The sequence below is a fragment of the Castor canadensis genome, chromosome 10, assembly GCF_047511655.1.
Source record: "Castor canadensis chromosome 10, mCasCan1.hap1v2, whole genome shotgun sequence".
Lineage (NCBI taxonomy): Eukaryota > Metazoa > Chordata > Mammalia > Rodentia > Castoridae > Castor > Castor canadensis.
The window spans coordinates 16,944,533-16,967,133 of record NC_133395.1 but is presented as its reverse complement, the minus strand read 5'-3'; the positions used below and the strand labels follow the sequence as shown (position 1 = coordinate 16,967,133).

The following is a 22,601-nucleotide window of genomic DNA, read 5'->3' as shown; positions in this document are numbered from 1 at the left end:
AGCCAAATGTGATTCCAAAGCTAATGCTTCTTTCAGTCTACCTGATAATACAATATACTGAATTTTCATATAACTAACTCAGAAAAATTAATGCTTTTTAGGTTGTTTTGGATTTGATCTTGAAGTTCATGAATATAATTTTTAGCTGGTGTGAATCACTCTGTAGTGGTTCTGTTATTCATTTGTTTAGAATTAGATTCTTTTCCATTCACCACAATTAATTCACATTTGACGCTCTTTGTTTTTTTTAATGTTCCTTCATCAAGTTTTATTTTGGCAGATTAATTTGGGGAAGAACATGCTCCAACTATACTTAACATCAGACCAAAAGGGTACCTGAAGAACTGACCATTCTGTAGGTTTTTATCAAGTGTCAATGTATTGTGAGTTATACATTAGTAATGTTAAAAATTAAAAAACTTTAACTGTGTTTTTACTAGTATAAAGATAACTGAAAAGAATTAAATAAAAATCTAATATTCAACCTCAAAGTCAGTTTCTGCATAATAATGCCTTAGCTGATGGAAGGGAAAAAATAAAAGGGAAATGCCTTAATTTGACATTAAGTAGATTATTTTTTCTGGTGTAATTCTAAAAGTTGAAATAAAACATGCACCAAAGTGCTTCATAATGTCACAATAAATGTTTTAGTTGAATTGCATTCTAGTCTCACTGACCCTCAGCAGGGACCCCAGCCTATTTTTAGAAAGACAGGTAAACATCTCACAGAGTATATATAGGTGAGGCCCTTGGTACCTGGCTCAGACTGTAATGAAAGGAAAACCTGAAAGTTACAGGTATAAGTAACTGTATTTTCCCTCTGAAAATAGGAAAAATGTGAAACTTCAGTCTCTAAAAGAATGTATTGCTATAGAGCGTTCTTTAACTGACATATATCTTATCAGCTAACACTGAAGAACTGTATTAAATTGAATTTTGTAATGAAACAGTGTAACCATCCTCTGTAAGACATATTTGACATCTTAATTTTCTTGCCTATTCTGACATAGAAAGCATCAGCTCTTCATTCATCATAGATCTCACTAAAGTTCAGTATGTAAACTTATGATGAATGATTAAGACACCGTGCCAACTGGGAAAGCTCTAGTTTTCATTTTCAAAAACCATAAAAAGCTTTGATTTGCAGCTGTTAGAAGGAAGTTAACATATTATCAGAGTACCACCAACTTGCAGAGTACAGCTGATGTATTACTGGTGACTGTGGAAAATTATAGCATTGTCCAATCCAGGAACCAGATGGTCCATCTCCCTTGATTTGAAGAGTGCTAGGTGACTACAAATTTTACATGCTGCCCTAAGCTTTTTTTTTTTTTTTTAAGATTAGCATGTGTGCTAAAGATTCCTTAAAGTCTTTGCCATGTGACAAATTCACCTGTTAAGTCACTTTCTCAAAAATGTTTTCTCTAATGTTTTTTTAATCAAAAGACCAGTCACAAGTTGGTAACATTTTATTAGCATTAGTCTCGATTTAAATAAATTAGTAAGCATTTTTACAAGCCAATTTGCCAAACATCAGGTTTTTAAATACACATGGATTAAGAAAATGTGATATTTATATGCAATGGAATTTTACTCAGCCACAAAGAAGAATGAAATTTTGTCATTCTCAAGGAAATGGATGGAGCTGGAGAACATCATCTTAAGTGAAGTTAGCCAGGCTCAGAAGGCCAAAAGTCACATGTTTTCTCTCATATGTGGATTGCAGACCTGATGCAAATACAGCAATACTATGAAACTCTGGTCACACTAGGGAGGTCACATACAAAAGGAGTAGGTTTAAAGAAGGAAACTAAGGAGATGAATATGGATGATAAACTCTCTATACAAGAATGAATATAGAGTTCTTAAACCGGCTGAAACCGCCATAAAAAAGAATAAGGTAGATGAAAAAAAATAGAAGTGATAAACCAGTTGGGGTTACAATACATATATATATGGAAATATCACAAGAAAACTTCCTGTGTAGCTACCTTTATCTCAAGCAAGCAAAAATGAGAGAACAGGAGGATGGAATGGGTCCTGCTCAGGGTGGGGGGTTGGTGCCAGTGGGAGGCGGGAGTTGGCAGGGAAAGGGGGTAAGAGGGTGAATGCAGAGCAAATATGTGTACACATGCATGTAAATGCAAAAATTATACTTATTGAAACCATTCTAGGAATGGGAGGAGGGGAGATAAAGGACAGCAGTGGAGGGGGTGAATTCAATATGATGTATTTGATGCATTGTAAGAGCGTTTGTAAATGCCACAATGTACTGCCAGCACAACAATAAAAAAATGAAAAAGAAAGATACTACATAACATTTAAAAAGCAGTTGAGGATTTTGGAAAAAATATTGTTTGAAATCTAAGATAAAAAGATTTTTCATGTTTTAATCATTATTTAATAGCATACTTTTTTGTAATTTACTATGAGCAACATTTATGTGATACGCACAAGGTAGACATTATGTCATAAATTTAGATTGTCTTTCATAGTAGGTGCTTACATAGGTGAGACAAAGCATATTGGCCTGGAGAGGCTACCAATTGGAGTCCTGGACCCATCTCTGCGTCTGGTTGCAGAACTAAAAAGCAGGTTATAATCTGTTTAGTGTGGATTTGACATGAAGCAGGCTCTATGTCATCTTTACATATAAAATATGAAAATTTTAACATTTTTTTGGCAGCATGGGCAATTGAACTCAGAGCCACATGCTTTCTAGGCAAGCACTCTATCACTTGGGCCATGCCTCCAGTCCTTTCTTTTTTTAAAGTTATTTTTCAGATAGCATCTGTCTTTTTTACCCTCGGCTGACCTCATACTGTGATCTTCCTACCTATGCCTCCCATGTAGCTGGAACTACAGGAATGTGCCACTGACAGAATTTTAGCAACTTAATTATTGTGAAAAATCTGTATGTTCAATTCTATGTTTAAGAAGCACTCCCATTAAGACTTGAACGTTAAAGGAATTTAAGGAAGTATTACTGCCGAATGCAATTCTTTCTGAAAACCCTAAGACATCTTCTTGAACAAGTTGTAGGTATTTGTTGAGATAATCTATTTTGAGTCCTAAACAGGGATAGTATTGCATTTATATAAGACAGATAAGAAAGTGTAAGATGTAACTCCAGGGGAAGACTGTTTTCAAAGGTGAAAATAGTACATGTAGTAAATAGAATTATCTTGATGCTGGCAGACCACTATCCTTGGTAAAGCTATTTAATATACTAATCACATCTACTTAACTGAGACAGCCACTGGATTTTCCAGCAGTACTGCTGTTTTGGGCCTATTAATGTTTCAGAGCTTACTTGTCTTAAGTTGGCAGGTACTTGTGTGTGCTGGTGGACTCTCCTGCAGTTTGATTAAGTATTGCTTTTACAGTTGTCATGTCTACTTTGAACTATCTACCATAGATGCGTTATATTTCTGAAGGAAGGAGCCTCTTGGGCCTCCATGGCTCTTATTACAGCTTGACTTCCCCTGAAAGATGTTAACAAATTGTGACAAATACTAAATTAATACATTGCAGCATAGTTGTATGGGGAGAATGGTGGTGAGGTAGCATTTAGTGTGCTACTCATTTGGTTCACCAATGGTTTTGGGCTCATTGCCCAGCTTTTTGTTAAAAATAATAAGAACATATATTATGTGTGTTTTCAGGCAGCTGTTAATAGTAAGTAGCTCCAAAAGTTGGGAAAAGGTAGGAAATGCAGCTTATTTTATCACCTGTCAGGTTTTTGGCATAGAATTTACTTATCTATACTGGATACTTGTAGAAATACTAGGCTTTGTTTTAGTCACCTTTACCATTGACATTCCTTTTAAAATAAATATCAATTGCTTTCTACAATTCGTTTTACTTTATTTTAGGAAAAGTTGTGAAAGACTTCAAAAGGAACAAAAACTCTTTTTTTTGATGTCTTGAAAATGAAATTGGGTTTTAGTTCCCAATTGTACTCCATCCTTATCCCTGTTCCTAGAAGAAGCCATTTATTTATTTATTTATTTATTTATCTGTAGTTCATTTCAGTTTTAAGTTTTGGTAATATATGTATGTGATTCATTGAATTCACCCTTTAAGCAGGTGTAACATCTTACTGATTGTTTCATTAATTAACTAGTTAAATAAGATCCTTAGTAAATGTTTATTTTATATTTGAATGCAACATGATTACCCCTCTTTTAAAAATGATCCTTTAACAATATTCTCTTTGTGTCAGAAATTTGAGGTACATGTTTTATTAAGAATTTATTGTGTTTTGGTCATGCTATTTAAAACATGAGAATCTGGTTTTTGCTACAGAAGATGAGGGCTAATTCATAAAAAAAGAAGAAGAAGAAGAAGAAAAAGAAGAAACTTGTTGAATGTAGATAGCATAAATGACTTCACTTCCCATCCATCACTTCCTTCTTTTCTCTCAGCTCTACGAATAAGCTAAAATTCATAGCTTATTTGATTAAATTAAAATTCTTGGCTGATACACTCAAATTTAATATCTTTAAGACTTTGCCATGGGAATGACTTTGCCATGAGAATGGTGAAAACCAGTATCTAGAAAGCCTAGAATCAGAGGAGCCTGTGGCTCTATCTGCATTGCCAGTTGAAATATGTTTCACTGTTTACATCGAGTATCTGAAGAAGACAGAATAGAAGAAAGAAGAAGGAAAACAGGGCTTGATTTTAAGACAGTTATTTCTCCAATCATCTGTAGTTTTGTATCTGAAATGAAGAATCTATATCATATAAGTACACAAACAAACATGCATATGTAATATGTTTTCAACAGTAAATTGTATTCCTGTAGACTATTATAACTCATTTTCCCTACAAGGCTGTGATTTCATGTATTTTGTCATGCCTGATTTTATATGCCACAGATACTAAGTTGAATAACAAGGGTTTAAACGCATGCCTCATCATTTCAGATTCCAAAAGTCAATGCCAACCCGCTAACTTCCATTCCTATGGATTTTTAATTCGTTATTTCTTTTTGCTTCGTATAATAACTTACTGTGAAAGCCCTTCAATTTTGTCTCACTTTGAATGGCTTCTCTAAAAATCTATATGGGCATCCATGTGTCCCCAGAGACCAGGTGCACTGCAGGATGGAAAAGGCTAGGGAAGAGTCAGGGTGCAACTGGTTCTAGTTTGGAATCAGTCTGTTGTAGCCTGGACAAGTACAGTGTGGGACCCACAAGCATTAGAGAGAGGACTTTCAGTTAGTCTTGGATGTAAAGAGAGGGAAAGGTCACATTTAACAGAACCTATATATATGGGTACAAACAAATTTCATTGAATCTCAGTTCACTTTTAAGGGTCTTTGTGACTTTGAGCCTTTCTTCATCCAGTAAAAATTAAAAATAAAAATATTGAACTCTTTTAGGTAAGGAAAGTATAAAATAGCCAGCGACAGAGCTAAGAGGAACTTGTAGAGTCCCTCCACTCTCCTACTTATCCACAAGTCACTCAAACTAGGTATATAGTAAAAGAAAAAAAAAAAAAGCAAAACAAAACAAATAAACAAAAATGGTGTCCTTGTTAAGAGAAGACAGTTTCAAGAAGGGGTGGACTTTGGCAGTAAGTTACTTTACCTCTACCTTGGAGCATAGCTGCAGGATTCAAGAGGCACTTTCAGATTGCAAAGCATTGATATTGTGGGTATTATTTCTTTTGACAACTCAGACCTGGTGTCAGCCTTTGCCAATAGGATGTAGCCTTGGAGAAATTTACATTGGTTCACTCACTCAATTGGAGAAAGAAATCTATGCTTGCCACTCTCATAGTTGAATTAACATATAAGCCTTTATTCAAATTACTCACAGCATCTAACTATTCTTCTTAAATTTTAAGACAATCATTTCAAAATTGAGACTTCTACATTCAAAGGTTATATTCAAGAAAGATACATTATGTTTAAAGCTAGAAAATAATAGGGGCTCACATACCAATGGATTTTGATTAAATGGAGGTGGATCAATGCCATTGGAACCTTTCAAGCACTAAAACCTGTCTTTTTAATGTTTTCTCATAATGTAAAGACAGGGAACTATTTGTTAGGCCATCACTGACCATAGGCACCTCACTATGTGCTATTGCAAATTTAGTTAGTAATTCTACAAAACATGATGATTCTTCTCAATATCTAAGAATGAGCAATTAATGTTCATTTTGTTTTAAACAGCCTAGACTTTTCTTATTAGAGAACTCCACATCTGGTTATTGGCACAAAATGGAGCTATGGTGTCCTTGCAGAATTTGTTTATGAATAAATCCTATGGAAGCGGCAAGATTAGCTAGATTCCACCACTCCGTGTACATACAAAGTCTCTCTCCTGTGCAAGGCAGTCATGAAAAGCAACATTAATTTGGAGGGAAAAGACAGAGGATTTACTGTGAATCCCAAGAGGACACATGTATCCAAACTTGTAAATTCCAGCCATTTGCACAGCAAGGTGATGAAACCAATCCTGACTATCTCATTTGTTCTCATGGTGCACTGGGCAAGTGTTGGGAACATGCCCCCCAAGAAGTAGCTAAAGATTCTTCTCATGAAATGTTCTATCAAAACCCAATTGTCTCAGAATGTATATTTAGAAAACAAAATGAATCTGAGTGTCAGTGAACTGGAATAGCTTGTAGGAGTTTATCTGGGAAAACTGTCAGATGTTCTTCTGGTATATTTATTCAGGTTCACTTACTTCAGACTCTTGCCTTTATTCCTGGGAATTTCTCCAGGAAATTGAGAGTATTGTGCAATAGAACAGGCTGAACTGTTCAGGGCCATGTAAGGGGGAAGCTGAACAAATATTTTGTCTGTTCTAGAGTTTCCTTTTCTCCACCTACATCAAATCTCTTAACAGAAGGAGGCTTGGGAAATGGTTGAGCTTGATATCAATCAATAGGATTTTCAAACTAAGTGCAAGATGTTCTGAGATGGTTGATTTTGTGGAAGTGCTCCAGATATCTCCTAAAGCATTAAGCAATCATTGTAGCAGGAGGGAAGGGGTAGAATGCACAGGTGTTGTACATCAGTGAGTGAATAAACAACCAATGTCTATAACCCAGTGACTCACACTTCACTCACAACACCCATCGGCATTTGCTATAGGTATCTTGTGTTTGTAGGGTTTTAGAATTTAAAAGGTTATTGAGTTTGGGTAGTTCACCTCTCTTCCAAGGAAAGTATCTCTTCTAGAAAATTCTGACCTTAGAAATTGTTAGGTTGTTACCAAGGATGTATGATATCAGCCATGAATGAGAGCTTCCTGGGAAATGCAGACACTTATTCAGCCTCCTGTACTCTAATAGATAAAAGTTCTGTTTACAATGAAAAAGCCTAGAATCACATTTTACTACCAGCAATATCCATATGCTCTAAATTATTGAGAAATGAGACTATGGTGTAAATCAAGAGAACATGGTATTTGTCTTTTGGGCATTTTCACAAAGAGTTATTCATTTTTCTCCAGAGAATCTGGTCTAGATTACTCTGTTTTGATAGCTGTTGTGTTCATTGTGGTGGTGATAGAACATCAGTGTTAAACATCTTACTCCTTCTCTTGCCTTACATTTATCATGGTCCAAATATTTATTTTCTAACATGCGTATCATTTTAATGGCATACCTTAAAATTTTCTCTTTGGATTACAGTTGAGAAATTATATTCATTTAAGAGATATTTATATGGGTGGCTTTTATTATCAATATATTTCTCTAAAAGAATGTAATGGGAGTTCAAATGAGTTGTTCTTACAAGTTAGTTTGAGTGCCAGTAGGTTTAAAAAATCACTATAACTAAGTCTGTACACTAGAGTCACTGGGGCCCTCACTGTTTATGCCAATCACTGAACAATATTTCTCTAAAATTAATTGTTTCTAAGTGAGTCTAATATTCTCTTTGATTTCTGCTTAATGGGAAATCTGTTACTTGCATTATTGCATTGACTTATTTTTATTCATTTATTTTGCTGAATCAAAACATATTGAGTGCCATTATGGACCAGGCACTGAGCTAGGCATTGTGAACCCAATTCCTGAGCTAAATAGAGTCTCAATCTGTCTGCAGATTATGCTCCAGTTAGGGACATGGATGAGCAAGCTGGCCACTGCATAGCAGCTGTATGTGTATTACAGGTTCATGTACAGAGATAATGGGATAGCAGGAAGTGGAACAACACCTTACTGGCCCTAGATTCTAGATCTGAGATCAGGGAAGACTCAGAGGAGATATTTAAGCAAAAATTATTTGATTGATTGGGTGAGAAGAGTGAGATTTGATTGATTGGAAGAGAATCAGAGATATAAAGGAGAAATTCATAGATTTCTAAGCAAAAACAATGGTATTTTTACTGAGCATCTACTGTACTTATGTTGCCAATATATCTGGCACAGGATTTAAGAAGGGGAGTGGCAAAAGCTGAATGGAAACATGAAAAACCACAAGTGAGGTTGCATTAAGATGAATGATATAATAGAAGTACAGACCAAAAGGAATTTAGTAATGTGGTACATGTTGACTACTCTCAACTGATGTGACCAGTGTTAGTTTCTTTGAGACAAAATTATTTAAATTTGGGGAACTTCTAAAGCAATAAGGATATGGTTTTCAAATATTTATTACCCAAGGAACTGTGTAGGAGTCTGGAAAAGGCAAACTCAGTAACATAAATCACAAGAGTTCAGCATATATTATGAATTGGGTCCAATTTGGGACCATTAGCTTCCTTGTACACTCTTGTCTGTTAACACATATTTTCTCTTCCCCTTACACAGTAATATTTCATGTAGGAAGTTTCACTGCAGCAAGTGCAGCTTGCAGTGACGTGAGGAATGCACTGACTGAGGCTAAAGCTAGCTTTTGGGGAGCAGAATCTGCCCCAAACAGACTGAATGTCACCTTACTCTGGCCTTTGCATGAAAACTAGGTCCTGGCTCAAGACCCTTTTCCATTCATGTCTTCCTTTGAAAGAGCTAATCTGATAAATTGTGTATTTTCTTAGGTTAAATAATATTGACATAATCAGTTATTTTGCATATTTGGATTTAAATGCTGTCTAAAAGTAGGCATATACATTTTCAACAGCATCACAGGATATACGTGACTATTCTGCCATTTTTGAGGGAAGTCGAAAAACTTACCCAAAAGAAAGAGATAATGAAGATCTCATAAGGGAAAAGCTATTTCCATTGTCCACTATGTACTGAGTGTTTAATCCTAGGGATTTTCTGAGATGTTTAAAATTCATTTAGGGATTTTAAAAATTATTTTATTTGTCTGCACTTAATGCAGTACAGTATGAGTTTTTGTGATACAAATACATAGTGAAATGTATATGTATTTGCTGCAGTGAAGCAAAGCCGTATATCTATCACCTCACATATTACCCTGGGGGGAGGGTAAAAGCAGCCAACATCTACTCTCTTAGCAGATCTCTCACATATAGTGTGATATTTTTTACTTTATCCTCCATGATTGAGAATATTATGTTCAGTGTAAAGACTTTTTTTCAGTCCTCTTATCCAATATTTTCTTTAAAATTTAATTTGTCCCTTCGTTTCTCCTTACATAAATGGGTTGCGTGCTTTGATTTCAGAAGAGTTGTTCCTGTCTCTCCTGAGGCTCCAGCTTCTTCTTAGTTTAAAACTAGGGCAAAGCTTTAATCATACAAATTCTTTAAAATAATGCTACAGTCCACTGCTGTCACCAGAACACTGACATTTTTAGGCCCCAGGTTGGAAAAGATACTAGAATTAATGATAGCATTGGAAGCATGTCATTTTAAAATCTAGATCCCTATGCACAAATTTCAGAAAAAGACCTCTTGCCCTTTATTAATTACAGAAGTAATGCCAGGGGACGGGGACTCTCTCCTTTCTGCAGGCCTCCTATCACTCATCTGTGAAACAGAGACTGATGCTATTTACCTGTAGGCATCCATCTTCAATGATTAGTGGGAATTAAAGTAATTATTATGAATTAATGGCTCTATGAGTTGTAAAAGGTTGGATATTATAGAGTTTCATTGCCATAGAGGCAGACAATTAGTGAAATATACACTTGCAGGCTGCACCATAGATCTTGTGACATTTCTAGCTACTTTGCCTTTTATTACTTTCCTCTGCATGGTAGAATCAGTGTTGCAGTCATGCCTTTACAGATGCCTACTAAAACTGTAGTATTTTATGGGGAAGAAAAATAATTCTTCATAAAGGCTTACATGCAGTTCAATTTCATTAGGTTCTTAATCACTCTCACCTAGACTTGGCCCCTGTGCTCAATTAGTCTATGAACTAGTTTACAAGTATTGAGCTTTGAACAGTAAATCCTAAATTCTCAAGTGAGCTGTCATATAATTTAGTAAGAATGCTGATCTGCTGTTATCAGGGTCAAAAACAAGCACTTTGTAAATTGCTTTATTGTACAGCACCACAGGATCATCAAATTCAGTTGTAAAAATGGCTAACTTTGAGTAAGCAAAGATAAGTGTGGGATTGCAGCTGCAATAAACTTGAAATTGATCATCATCTGTGCGTGAATTTGTAGGAGGCAGTTGGTTTGATTGATGCAATATGGGTCATAGAAAGCAAAAGATGTAAGTCAGCATCTCTGGTCAGTTGAGTTGCAGAAGGTCATTGTGAACTGTTGAATTTCTTTTCTTATGTGTTTGGCAAGCAGTGTTGGGGCAGCTCAAGTAGATCTTGACAAGCCTTCCCATATAAGTGACACCAGGGAAAAGAGAAAAAAATAACTCAAAGAACATACCTTTTAGGATCTAATAAACATTAGAATATGAAGGTTTTAGCAATTCCTAAGATAAGAATGGCAAAAGAATTGTGGTCAGGTCTGAAATTTGCAGCATGTTTCTGAATGCTGCTTCCATTTCCCTGTTTGGAGTGAGCAGTAAGACCATTTTTGGATATCAGAAAATATGTTTTTGCTACACAAGTGGAAAATAAACCTATACAAATGCTTTTAGGAAATATGGTAATAATATAGATATCTGTAAGAATACTTTCAGGGAGGACATCTCAATATCATTGACAAATAAAACATGCAAAAAATCAGCCAATCCTATCTGTGTGACCTCTAGCCATTTATGCATGAGTAAATTTACCCTTTGCCCACAATGTCAGACTTTTGCTCTCAAGCTTTTTTCCCAAATGTACCCTAAGAAATATAACCAATATGCACATAATATATATAGCTATAGTAAAATATTCACAAGAAATATCCTTACTTGTATGATGATCTCTGAAACATTCTATTTCAAACTTGAATGCTGGTGGCCACCTGCTACAGGGTTTTAGATCTTGCAGTTATAAAGACACTTGAGTCATGGCAAAGTGGAGGAAACACGTGCTCCTAGCTGTTACTGAAATTGAAGAGATAGCTACTACTACTTGCCTAGAAATCAACCAGGCACATTTAAAAATCAAAGAGCTCTGTTATTAATATTGTCCTTGTAAGGGACATCAAAGTCTAGGAAGTTAGCAAATGTCCAAAAGTACATGGTTTCATAGAACTTGTGTTTATTTGTAGAACTTAAACCATAGGTTTGTCTTTCCATACTGGACTTTGAGGTTCCTGATTACAGGATTTCTTATCCTTTAGCACCAAGCATAGCACCTAATGTGCTGTTTGTGTGTTATTGTGTAATAGTTGAATAAATGAATGAATGGATGAAGAAAGTAAGAGGAACAAGATGCATTCTATTCAATGTTTATTTCAGAACCTTTGCCAAGACCTAAGCTAAGGCAGTGAGTACTGAGATGGTAATAAGATAGGACTCCTAATTATTGGTTTAGGGTCTAATAGTAATGGATAGAAGCAGATGGCTATGAAACAATGAACCTTAGGTCATTCATAACAGTACCATAGAGTAACAGCTTCCTTCTCAACTATTTCTGTCTGTCCTGGAATAGCAGCAACTACCTGGGGCTCAAAAATGCAAAGCCTGGCTCAGTAACCTTGGTTCACCTTGAGTGATGATAACCCTGTTGTGACAGGTAGTGACTTTAAGTATGCAGTGGAGTCAAGGTTCCTATTCTCCATCATTCCTAAAATAACTATCTTGTTCCACTCCTCCTCATCTCTCTCTAGAAATTCTTTACTGTGTACTCTGGCAGTCAGAAATGACTGTGATGAACCAATTTTCTTTTGAAGCAAATAATTTTTGGCCCATCTCTCTCTCTCTCTCTCTCTCTCTCTCTCTCTCTCTCTCTCTCTCTCGCCCCCCCCCATGTGCGTGTGTGTGTGTGTGTGTGTGTGTGTGTGTTGCAAAAGAGGCATATACTGGCTTGTAAGAATTGATTATTAAACTGAAGAATTTTGTGAATCTGGTAATAGCCAGTATTCAAAGTTGCATTATATAAACCAGGCCTGGTTTATATCCCAGCATAGGAGACTGAGGCAGTAGTAGGAGAGTTGGAGGCCTACCTGGACTACATAGCAACACCCTGTCTCAACAAAATGAACAAACAGAATATACACATATATATAGTATATATTTACAAATGAATAAATTACATTAAAATAAACATAAGAAAGACCTAAAACTCCTCACTTTCTGATTACTTTCTGCTCATTATTGCATGCTGTCGAGGCTTGTTGCATCTGAATGGAGGAAGCACCCTATAATCGATCTCCCACCTTGACATTTGGTAACATCGCCATCATTTTGGTTGTTAGAAACCAGCCATTTTGGGACTATTTACACTATATTGGTAAAATTTAGAAATTATATTGGAAAATATGTTTCCTTTAAGTTAAGTTCCCCAAAAATGAGCCCGGTGAGCTGGTTGTTGAATGTTTACTAACACAGCACGGGTTTCATTTATAATTTCTTAGATACTGCAATTGGTTGATATTGAAAGTAAAATAAAAATAACAAGCAATGGCCCCATACCTCAGGTTAAACCTGTAATCCTAAACAAAAGGGATGAGCACCATTGTAGACTACTAGAGAAAAGCATAGTGCAGTTTCCCAAACATTCTGGTTTTGGAAATGTGTTTTTCAGAGAAACATAGCTAATTGTATAAAGTAAACGCATGTACATTTACATATATTCAAACACACACACTTATACATCTGAGAGAGAGAAAGAGGTTTATTTTAAGAAATTGTTTTACGTGATGTGAGATCGAGGCTGTCAACCTGAAAAACTGTAAACATAGACAGGAATTGGTGCTACAGTCTTGATGAACAATTTCTTCTTGAGTCCCTCAGTTTTGGTTCCTAAGCCTGTCAAATGTTTGGTTGCAGCCTCTGCATTATTAAGAGTAATCTTTCCTTAATGTCAACCAGTTGTAGTTGGTTGCTAACCATATCTACAGAATACCTTCATGCTCCTCCTAAATTCCCACCTGATTGAATTCCTGGATGTTGTAACCTTACCACATTGACACAGAACTATGGCAGAGTCTCCATAATTTTTCCTTGGCACCATAGGCCAAAAGAAATACTGGCCTCATTTATTGCTAAGTCCAAGCAATGAAGTATTTATAGCCTAACAAATTTAGTAGCCATTTAAAAACATAATGCATACATTGTGAAAGAATGTATTTATTTAATTTCTGCTCAGTTATTCAGTAATGAGTAGAACAGAAAGTACTCAAGCCCTGCATAGTAATTTTCAGTCACTACTGATGAAATTAAAATTAAGGAAACCTCTGCTTTGCAAGAGTATGATACCGATGACAGGAACGTAGAAAATCCCTTGTCGAATTGTGAACTGCCTCCAACAAGTACTTTTGTGCAGTTTCTGACAGATATAAAAATTCCCTTGGAAAATTGAAATGTCTCATGACACCCCCATAAGTTTTCTGTTGTGCCTGAGTGAGCCTTGTCACTGACCAGTTTGGTTACAAGGATAGTCTGTGGCATACTTAGGATCACAGAATCACCTTGTCGCTCAGATTTCTTATTGTTTTCATGACATACAACTACAATCTTGCTGGCTGTTTTACATAGAGAGTAAGGAAAGTTGCACCCGTTGAATTTTTCTTCTGAGACCTATTATTTTTCAAATTAATATGAGAAATAATATAAAGGGTATGAGTGTTGTAGCTACACATGAAAATTCCTTAATTTTTCTTTTGGAGATAGGATCTCATTATGTATCCCTGACTGGCCTGGAAACTCCTGATCCTCCTGTCTTAACCCCCCAAGTGCTGAGATTATAGGCATGAACCACCTTGCCTGGCTAATATTTAGATAAGGATTTTTTATTTCTTTATGGTACTGGAGAGTAAACTGAGGGACGTGGGCATGCTAAGGAAAGTGATCTGACCCTGAGCTACATCCCCATTTGCACTGATTATCTTTTGTGTTAAGGCACTGTTTTTAAATTTTTTTAAGTTTTAATTATATAAATTAATAAATTATGTGTATTTAAGACTAAGAGAAAATACTTCTATTTAAAAACGCTCAATGCTGGTGGAGTGGCTCAAGTGGTAGTGCTCCTGCCTAGCAAGCATGAGGCTCTGAGCTCAAACCCCAGTACTATAAAAAATAATTAAAACAATTAAAAACACTCAAATTAATTATGTTTATTACTTTCATAGCATACCAGAGCCAAGGCTAGATATAATGCAAAGAAAGGATGGCTTTTCTCAGTCCTGCTGATCTTCAAGAACTGCCCAGGCCCATACCGCATACCCTTGTCCATTCTGACCACACCTGCTGAGCTCATTGTCCTCCCTCCACCCCAAACAGTCAGCTACTCTGATATAGGAAAGCCAATCAAGAGGTGAAGACTGGAAACACTGGAAAATAATCAATGGAAGATCTTCTTTGTCATCCAGAGGAGTATGCTAGAGATTCTCCTTGTGCAACTGAGGGAAATGATACAAACAATTAGCATCTTGGTCCCATTTAAAAAATTATTTTTGAGCCAGATTCCAGTTGTTCAAACCTGTTAACCCAGCTGTGTAGGAATCTATGACTGGGAGGATTGCACTTTCAGGCCAGCCTGGTCAGCCTGACCCTATCTCACTGGAAAAAACCTGGTGGTGGTGCGTACCTATTATCCCAGATATGGTAGGAATCCTATAATAGGAACATCATGGTCCAGGGTGGCCTGGGCAAAAAGCAAGACCCAAACTCAAAAGTAACGAGAAAAAGAAGGGCTAGGGGCATTACTCAAGCAGTAGAGTGCAAGAGCAAAGCCTTGAGTTCAAACCCTAGTACCACCAAAAACAAAATTGTAAAGCTCAGATTGAAAATTTAGAAACGTATTGGCTAACATTTAAAGTCTTTATCAGGAGACTGATAGCATTAAAAGATAACAGAAAAATAGGTTGTTCGAGTAAGACCTATTGAAGAAGAATGGTAATTGAATTTCCTCAAACTTGTAAAAGCTTGAACATTTCTTATTATGGTGCTGAACAACTTCCCTAAATAAGAGCAGCTTTTAAAGATGTGAAAGCATCATTTACATTCACTCGTCACACTGGAAAATTTTGAAAAATTGCTTATTTGGAAGTTTTGGAAATTTAATTTAAGGAAATGAACTTGAATCTATCTTTAAAAAAAAAAAAATACTGCTTCCTTCTTTTTAGTCACTCCTGACAAGCTCATGTGAAAGTTTACAAGACTAAAGGTCTATTAACTCCAATTTAAATTATTTCAGCTCTCAGAAACTCTAGCTAAAAGTTAATTTATTCTAGAGTGTTTTACATTCCTATACCTCTTTTCTGAGATGATTTGTTCTAGTCAACATCCTAGGCAGTGGATAAAAAAAAGTAAATAGTTATTTCAAGAAACATACAAATGATGAGCTTTTGAACTTGGTCCACACTTGTAAATTATCTATATTTCAATAGAGTCAAGGAGATGCCTTATTTTAATTAGACAATAAGAGAACTTTATGAAGACTGAAGAGTCAGAATAGAGCCAAATAAGCATTCCTCTTTCATAGATTTAATCTGGAGGTTTAGGAGTTGAAGCACTGTGGTCGATATGCCTTGCCATCTTCTTTTCAATGTTTTGTTTTTTCATTTCCAGCCTACCTCCTGGGAAAGGCAAGAATAGTGATTTTTCTCCATATTCCAAAGCTCTATAATAGCCCAGAGTTTGGTTAGCTTTAGTCTGAAATGTCATTCACTCTCGGCACTTCTTTTCTGTTGTTTGTTTGTTTGGGAGGTGCATTCTGAGGTCCCTGAGTGTCACCTCTGAGGGCAAGGAGTTTGTGGCAGCAGAACTGCAAAGGCTGACTTGTGTGTTAATGACGTCCTCCTGTCTGCTGCTCTTAACCACAACGCCATTCACCCAGACTGTTCCTGGTGGTTTTCAGACTCAAGGCCATCACTAAAGGGAGTGGGTTCTGGCAGTATCACATTTCTGCTGTCACCATATCATCTTGGAGTGGAAATGAGCATCTGGGCAGGCAATGGGGAAAAGACATTGTAAAGAGTGACACATAATTGAAGGGAACACACAGTGGGAGGAACACCCCTATCTTTCCTTTCTTGGAAAACAGAGACCAATTTATGGTCCGTCTGTCTCTGGGCTCATTCTGTAACTTCCTGTTGGAACTCCCTTCTTCCACATCTACAATTTCCCTTATTTGTTTTAGCACTAGTGAAAAGCCTTTCAAAATGCAGGGACCCAAAGAATTCACTGGTCTGAACTTCAAATGCCTTAGGAATCAACAACCTATGTAATCCCCATTACATGACCCTGTTTCTAGTCTTACTGGCCGTGAACCCATCATAGTGATTTGCACACAGAAGATGACAAGCACCATAAGGATACGGTTATCATAACTTTAATTGCACATTTTCTGCATTTATGATCTCTTATCCTCACCTTATTAGTGGCCCTTAATGTGTTCAGCTCGTCTTCATTGTGCTAAATGTTGTATATAATTATGTAGTAGATATAAAGAATCTAAGGCAATTTCAGAAAAGAATAGATTGGGAAACTCTTAAAGGGCAACACTTTCTTCTCCATAAGTTGTAACTTGGAAATTATTGTATTAAATAAATATTCATCAGTATTGGAAGTATTCAAGCTGAGAAAAATTTCATATTCTTGCTATTTAGAGAAATTGGAATAGGAACAGTTAGAGTGAGTTTCTTCGTATGGTGAAATAGCTTCAAGTATGATTGCAGAATGTCAGGTATTTCAGGTGTTGCAAGCTATGCGCTCTCTGTCCTAACGATGCCATGCTGTTCTACTACTGTGCAATCATACAAAATACACAAATGAATGGCCATGACTTTATTTATGAATATTTAAATTTGAATTTCATGAAATTGTTATATAGTATAAAATATTATTTTTTGAGTTTTTCCAACTATTGCTCACAGGTCCTGGAAAAATGGAGTGGACTGGATTTGGGCCAGAGGTCATGGTTTGCAGATGTCAGTTCTAAGGGAGAAAAATGAAGTCAAAACAGAAAAAAAGATTCAGAAACCTGCTTGAGCCTTTGGAATTATAAGGGTTTTGTTTGGCAAAATAATAGGTTTCATATATGTGTATGATGACTTCAATCTTATTCAGTCATCCTATTATGTCCCCTTCTCTCCTCCCTGCTAGTCCTCCTTGTATGTTCATGACTTTCTGTTTTTTGATTGCTTTGTTTTAAGTTTAGATTCTACAAACGAGAGAAAACATGATATATTTATTTTTGATTCTGTCTTATTTTGCTTAACATGATGATCTCCAGTTCCATCCATTTTCCTGCAAATATCATCCTTCCTTCTAGCTGAATAATACTCTACTCCAGGTTTATACCTTGACTTCTTTATTCACTCACTCATTGTTAGGCACCCAGGCTGACCATATGAATGACCATATGAATGGTCATTTATCAAGATTTAGTACACCAGGTCAGTATTTTGCTTCTGAATTGTTGACCTCAGATTTTTGACAAAAAGCTGACCAAAAGAAAACACTTTTTGTCCTTAAGGAATACTTCTACTAGGTATATATTTGGAAGAAACCCATGAATCTACATTCATAAAATTAGATTGGATAAAAGGATTTATGCTCTCATATCAGCCCAATAAAATCAGTAATTTTATGCCAAATAGAAGAAAGATACTTCTTTTGGGGACATCTTTATGTTATGTGGTATGTGTTCTTGTGTGTGTGTGTGTGTGTGTGTATGCACACATGTGTGTACATATGTTATATGTATATGTGTGTGCATGTGTGTGTGAGTAAATGCATTTGTGTGTGTGTGTGCTTGCATGTGTGAAGGAGTGGGGTCATGGTGGTATATGTAAGAAGCTTCTTTCTAATTCAATATGGTATTAGATTGTTCAGAGAAATGGAAATGTTCCCAAGATGTCAAATCTCTTCTTTATATTAGATCAGGAAAGGAAAATAAGAAACATAGACAAACAAGGAGAGAGAAAGTGAAGGGATAGGAAAATATTTTAAGTTGATGGCACTGATTCACATTGTGGTCATGTGCCTCAGATCATGAATAAAACTAAGGTGAAATTCACTTGTGCTTCTGGGACTTATTGAAGGTGATTGACAATGGAAATATTGATCAAGAACGGCTCCTCCATACCTCTAAGGAAAAAAATGAAAGAATTAACTGAGAGCTACAAAAGCACTGACCAAAGTATAGTTAAAGGAACTGTTAAAAAAACACCTACTATCTGGGTGATAGTCACAAACACAATATTGGGTACTCTATTAATGAAAGTGTATTTCTATTGGAAAATATTTTCAATCTATGCACTCCCCTTACCAACTATTTTTCCACATGAAGTACAACTCCATTGGACAGCCTATGTTTTTAAAATACCCATGTACATGAAAAAAGAGGACATGATAAGAATTCTAATTAAAGTATTCTATTTTTATGGAGAAAAAAATGAATGACAATATTAAAATCATTAGAACACAGTGAGATTTTGCTTGTGGGATTCTTTTAAATATTGTTGTGATTTTGTCCTTATCAGTTTGGCTTGATAATTTACAAAATAAAATGTTCCTCACTGAAAGGTGGATATCAGAATCACTTTGATTCACAATTCACGTTGTTCTATCCTCCTTATTTTAGCATTGTCAAAAAGTTTCAAATCAGAGATGAGCAAGAACATACTTGTAGTTGAATAAGTTTGGTTATCCCTTAAGACGAGGACAAGAATACAAAATAGAGAACAGTGAAGTGTCTCAGCAAGAGGGCGTTAGAAAGAATCTATTTGAAGATGTAGTGTGGGCTGGCTTGGGGAAGGATGTGAAGAGTCAAGGGTTGTCCTAGATTGGATGCCATTAGAAAGTAGAGATAATTTTGTAACAAGGTAATTTTTTAGTAAGGTATTTCAGTCAATCACACCAAAAGTTTGAGGGGCTAGTACAAGGAACAGTCTATAAGTGATTTTTTTTTTTAAATTCCCACTCACTCATTTTGTCTAAAAGAGGTGTTTGGTACATTTTGGTAGCACAGTGACCTTGTTTTCTGTGCTTAGGCTAAATTATGTTGTGGCCTTCTTGGTTTCATTTTGTCTGAGGTTGGTGTCCTGGGAGATTGTGTATGTGTAGTATGAGTGTGTGAGGAACAGATTGGTTCCTGAAGGACAAGGGAAGTTTGTCTTTCTTCCTATCTCCTCTCTGCCCTCTTCACTAGCAAAACTGTAATGACCACTACTTTTTCATGACATGCTTTCCAAACTTCATTACAAATTTTTTTCTCCTTCAATAAAGTTTTTTTTTTCTTTTTTTATTGTTGTGCTGGGTAGGGGTAGATTGTGGCATTTACAAATGTTCTTACAATATATTAAATATATCATATATCAGACTTGAATTTACCCTCTTCATCATTCTCCTTTATCCCTCCTCCACTCATTCCTGGAATGGTTTCAACAGGAATCATTTTTCCACTTACATATATGTGTACATAGTATTTGCACCATATTCACCCTCCTTCACCCTTTCCCCACCTCCTCCTCCCTCTTACTGGTACCAACCTGTTTAGGCAGGACCTATTGTGCCCTCCTGTTTGCCTATTTTCATTACAAAATATTTTAACCATAGAGTAAAAGTAAAAATAATATAATAACATATCATCAAATGATTTAAGAATAAAAGATTATAGATAAAAGTATTTGGACAATTCTCTTAAATCTTCATCTCTCCTTGAAATTATTCACCTGAATTTGGTGACTATATATCATTCTCAAGAATGAAGTACTTCTTTTCCTTCAAAAATGTGTGATTTTTGCATACGTTCTCTTTCATATGTGGCCTTTAGATCTAGTGTAGATACAACAATATTGTAGGACTTGGGTTACATGACAAGGGGAGAATGCATACAGGAGGTATGGGGTTAGACAGAAAACCAAAACATGATAGCATTTGATGTCCCCACTCCAGAGGAACTAATACAAATCCTTAAAGAAATGGAGGTCAACATGAGAAGGGGATCAGGAACCAGTGTAAAGATCAGGTAGAAATGAAACCCTACATGAAAGCAATTCTAGAAATCTCTCTGTATAGCTGTCCTTATCTCAACTTGCAAAAGTGTTATGTCTTTCTGCTTATTTCTACTCTTCAATAGAACTGGATAAAAGTATAGAACAGGCTCTGCCTGGAAGGGGGTGGGGAGGAAGATGGTGGGGGCAAGAGCAGGAGGGAGAAATGACCTTAACCTGGACCTCTGCCTAAGAAACCTGGACCAGCAGAGCCCTGCTTTGACAGATGGGCTCTCAGCTGCACCCTGCTTTCTACTCTGGGTGGTGCCTTTGCCTCGTTTACCTGCGCAATGGAGGCTACTAGAGTCCGTGGCACGTGGGACTGCCACCCTTCAGTCCAGGACGCCAGACGCCAGAGGCTCCAACAGGAGAGGAGGACCCTGCAGAGCAACCTGGTCACCCCCATGCCCCAGCAGCTTCTCTGGCCAAGGTCACCCCACCCTGGACAGGAGGAGCAGCAAAGCTCAGACTCCTCTGACCCAGGGTTCCTGTCCCCCTGCAGCCAGCCTACCTCCCACACTTGGTGGAGAAGAACTCTGGATATCTCCATTCTCCAGCTGTGGAATCTTTTCCCAGCCTTGTCCGCACTCAGGGGCAGCTGCCCATCCATCTCTGGCAGCTGGGGCCCTAGATAGGGGCAGGAGACTTTGATGTTCCTCTTTGGAAAAATTCTTCTAAGAAAATGTCTTTACTCAGGAAATAAAGAAGCAATGACATTAAAAAACAATGTATGCACATGTGAATAAATGTATAACAACAAAAAAAATGTGTGATTTTTAGAGGCTCCTTCCTTCTTAGGAATTGTAAAAGATCTAACTTTAATAGTTAGATCATAGTTGTAATCATTTTTATTCTGGTGTTGTTTTAAGTAAAAACTTAAGTATCAAACTGAGTATAGAAACATGAGACACCTGATCTATCACACAGAGCTATAAGACATACTTTTCTATGTACTGTTAAGCATTGTAAATGAATATTATAATCATAGCATTAAGTACTTTGTTCACTTGGTTTTCCATACTCTAAAGTGACTTTAATCTCAGGGGCCATTAGTTGGTTATGCAGCAGGACATTGAGTGCATTTTCCTTCTTCCCTTCAGAAGTTCTGATAAACATTTTTGACACAAACTGAGCTGCCTCAATTGGGAATTCACATTTCATGCAATAAGAGACCATTTTAATTTCATGAAGCAAAGGATTGTCTTCTACCTGCAAATAGCACTAAAGAAAGCAATATTGTCAAAAGAAGTGGCCTAGCATATCAAGAGATAAATCTGTTGCATTAAATACAAGATTGTCATTCCCTTTTATTCTACATTCCATGTGACGTAGTCATTAATTAAACCCATCAGTGGCTTCTTCAACTCTAGGAGAACATTTTCTTTGTGACAAGTAATGTCAACAGAAGAATGTGTGGTATAGGAGACTTGCCAGGAAAACACCCTCCCTTTCACCTAGAGAGAAGCATAGGTGTTCCTACAGACAGAGCATAAGCACTGTATCACCATCCCATGCCCCCATCAGCTGTGATGATGGGGCTGACTGTTTTTTGCTTTGCTGAGCTTTCCAAAGATAAGCACATTTAAACCCTGTAACATCTCTTGTCTTCTGATGTTACTTCGTACATTTCGAATAATAGCAGAAAAACAAAACAAACAAACAAACAAAAAACATGGTGTTTTTGAGGAGTTAAATGCACCTGCAGTTACCTGATACGAAACAGAGACCAAATATCAGGTTCAATTTAAGTGCTTCCGGTGTTTGGAATGGTAAATCTGCAGGAACTCTAGGGCCTGTATAAAATTCATACAGATGGTTGGGGGAGGAAAGGGGGCAAGTGTCCCGGGATTTGAATAAAATGATGGAGAAGCCACATCTTAAAAATCTACCCCAAATCCTCAACATTGCATGCTGATGCTGCCGTTCTTCTCACCGCAGGAGAGCACTTACGCACCTGTCCTCAGGAATATACATGCTGTACCACAGAAATGGAAGACAAGTTGAGCCAACAAAGCAAACTCGAGTTTGAAAACCTTGTGGAAGAGACAAGCCATTTTGTGCGTACCACTTTTGTGTCACGGCACAAGAAGTTTGACGGTAGGTGGAAGAGTTTGGACTTCACTTTGTTACTTGTGTGCTTTTCTGTGAGAATTGTGCTATT

At 36.6% G+C, this 22,601-nt stretch overlaps 1 protein-coding gene across 4 annotated transcripts in view; it reads left to right on the top strand.

The window, feature by feature from the left end:
• Positions 1 to 22,601, top strand: part of Gpc6 (glypican 6) — a 1,113,645-nt gene that overhangs the window by 244,567 nt on the left and 846,477 nt on the right. For all 4 annotated transcript variants that reach the window (XM_074043143.1, XM_074043144.1, XM_074043145.1 and 1 more), the window contains one exon: positions 22,379 to 22,537. In XM_074043143.1, coding sequence (XP_073899244.1) covers positions 22,379 to 22,537 — 159 coding nt within the window. The remainder of the gene's footprint in view (positions 1 to 22,378; positions 22,538 to 22,601) is intronic.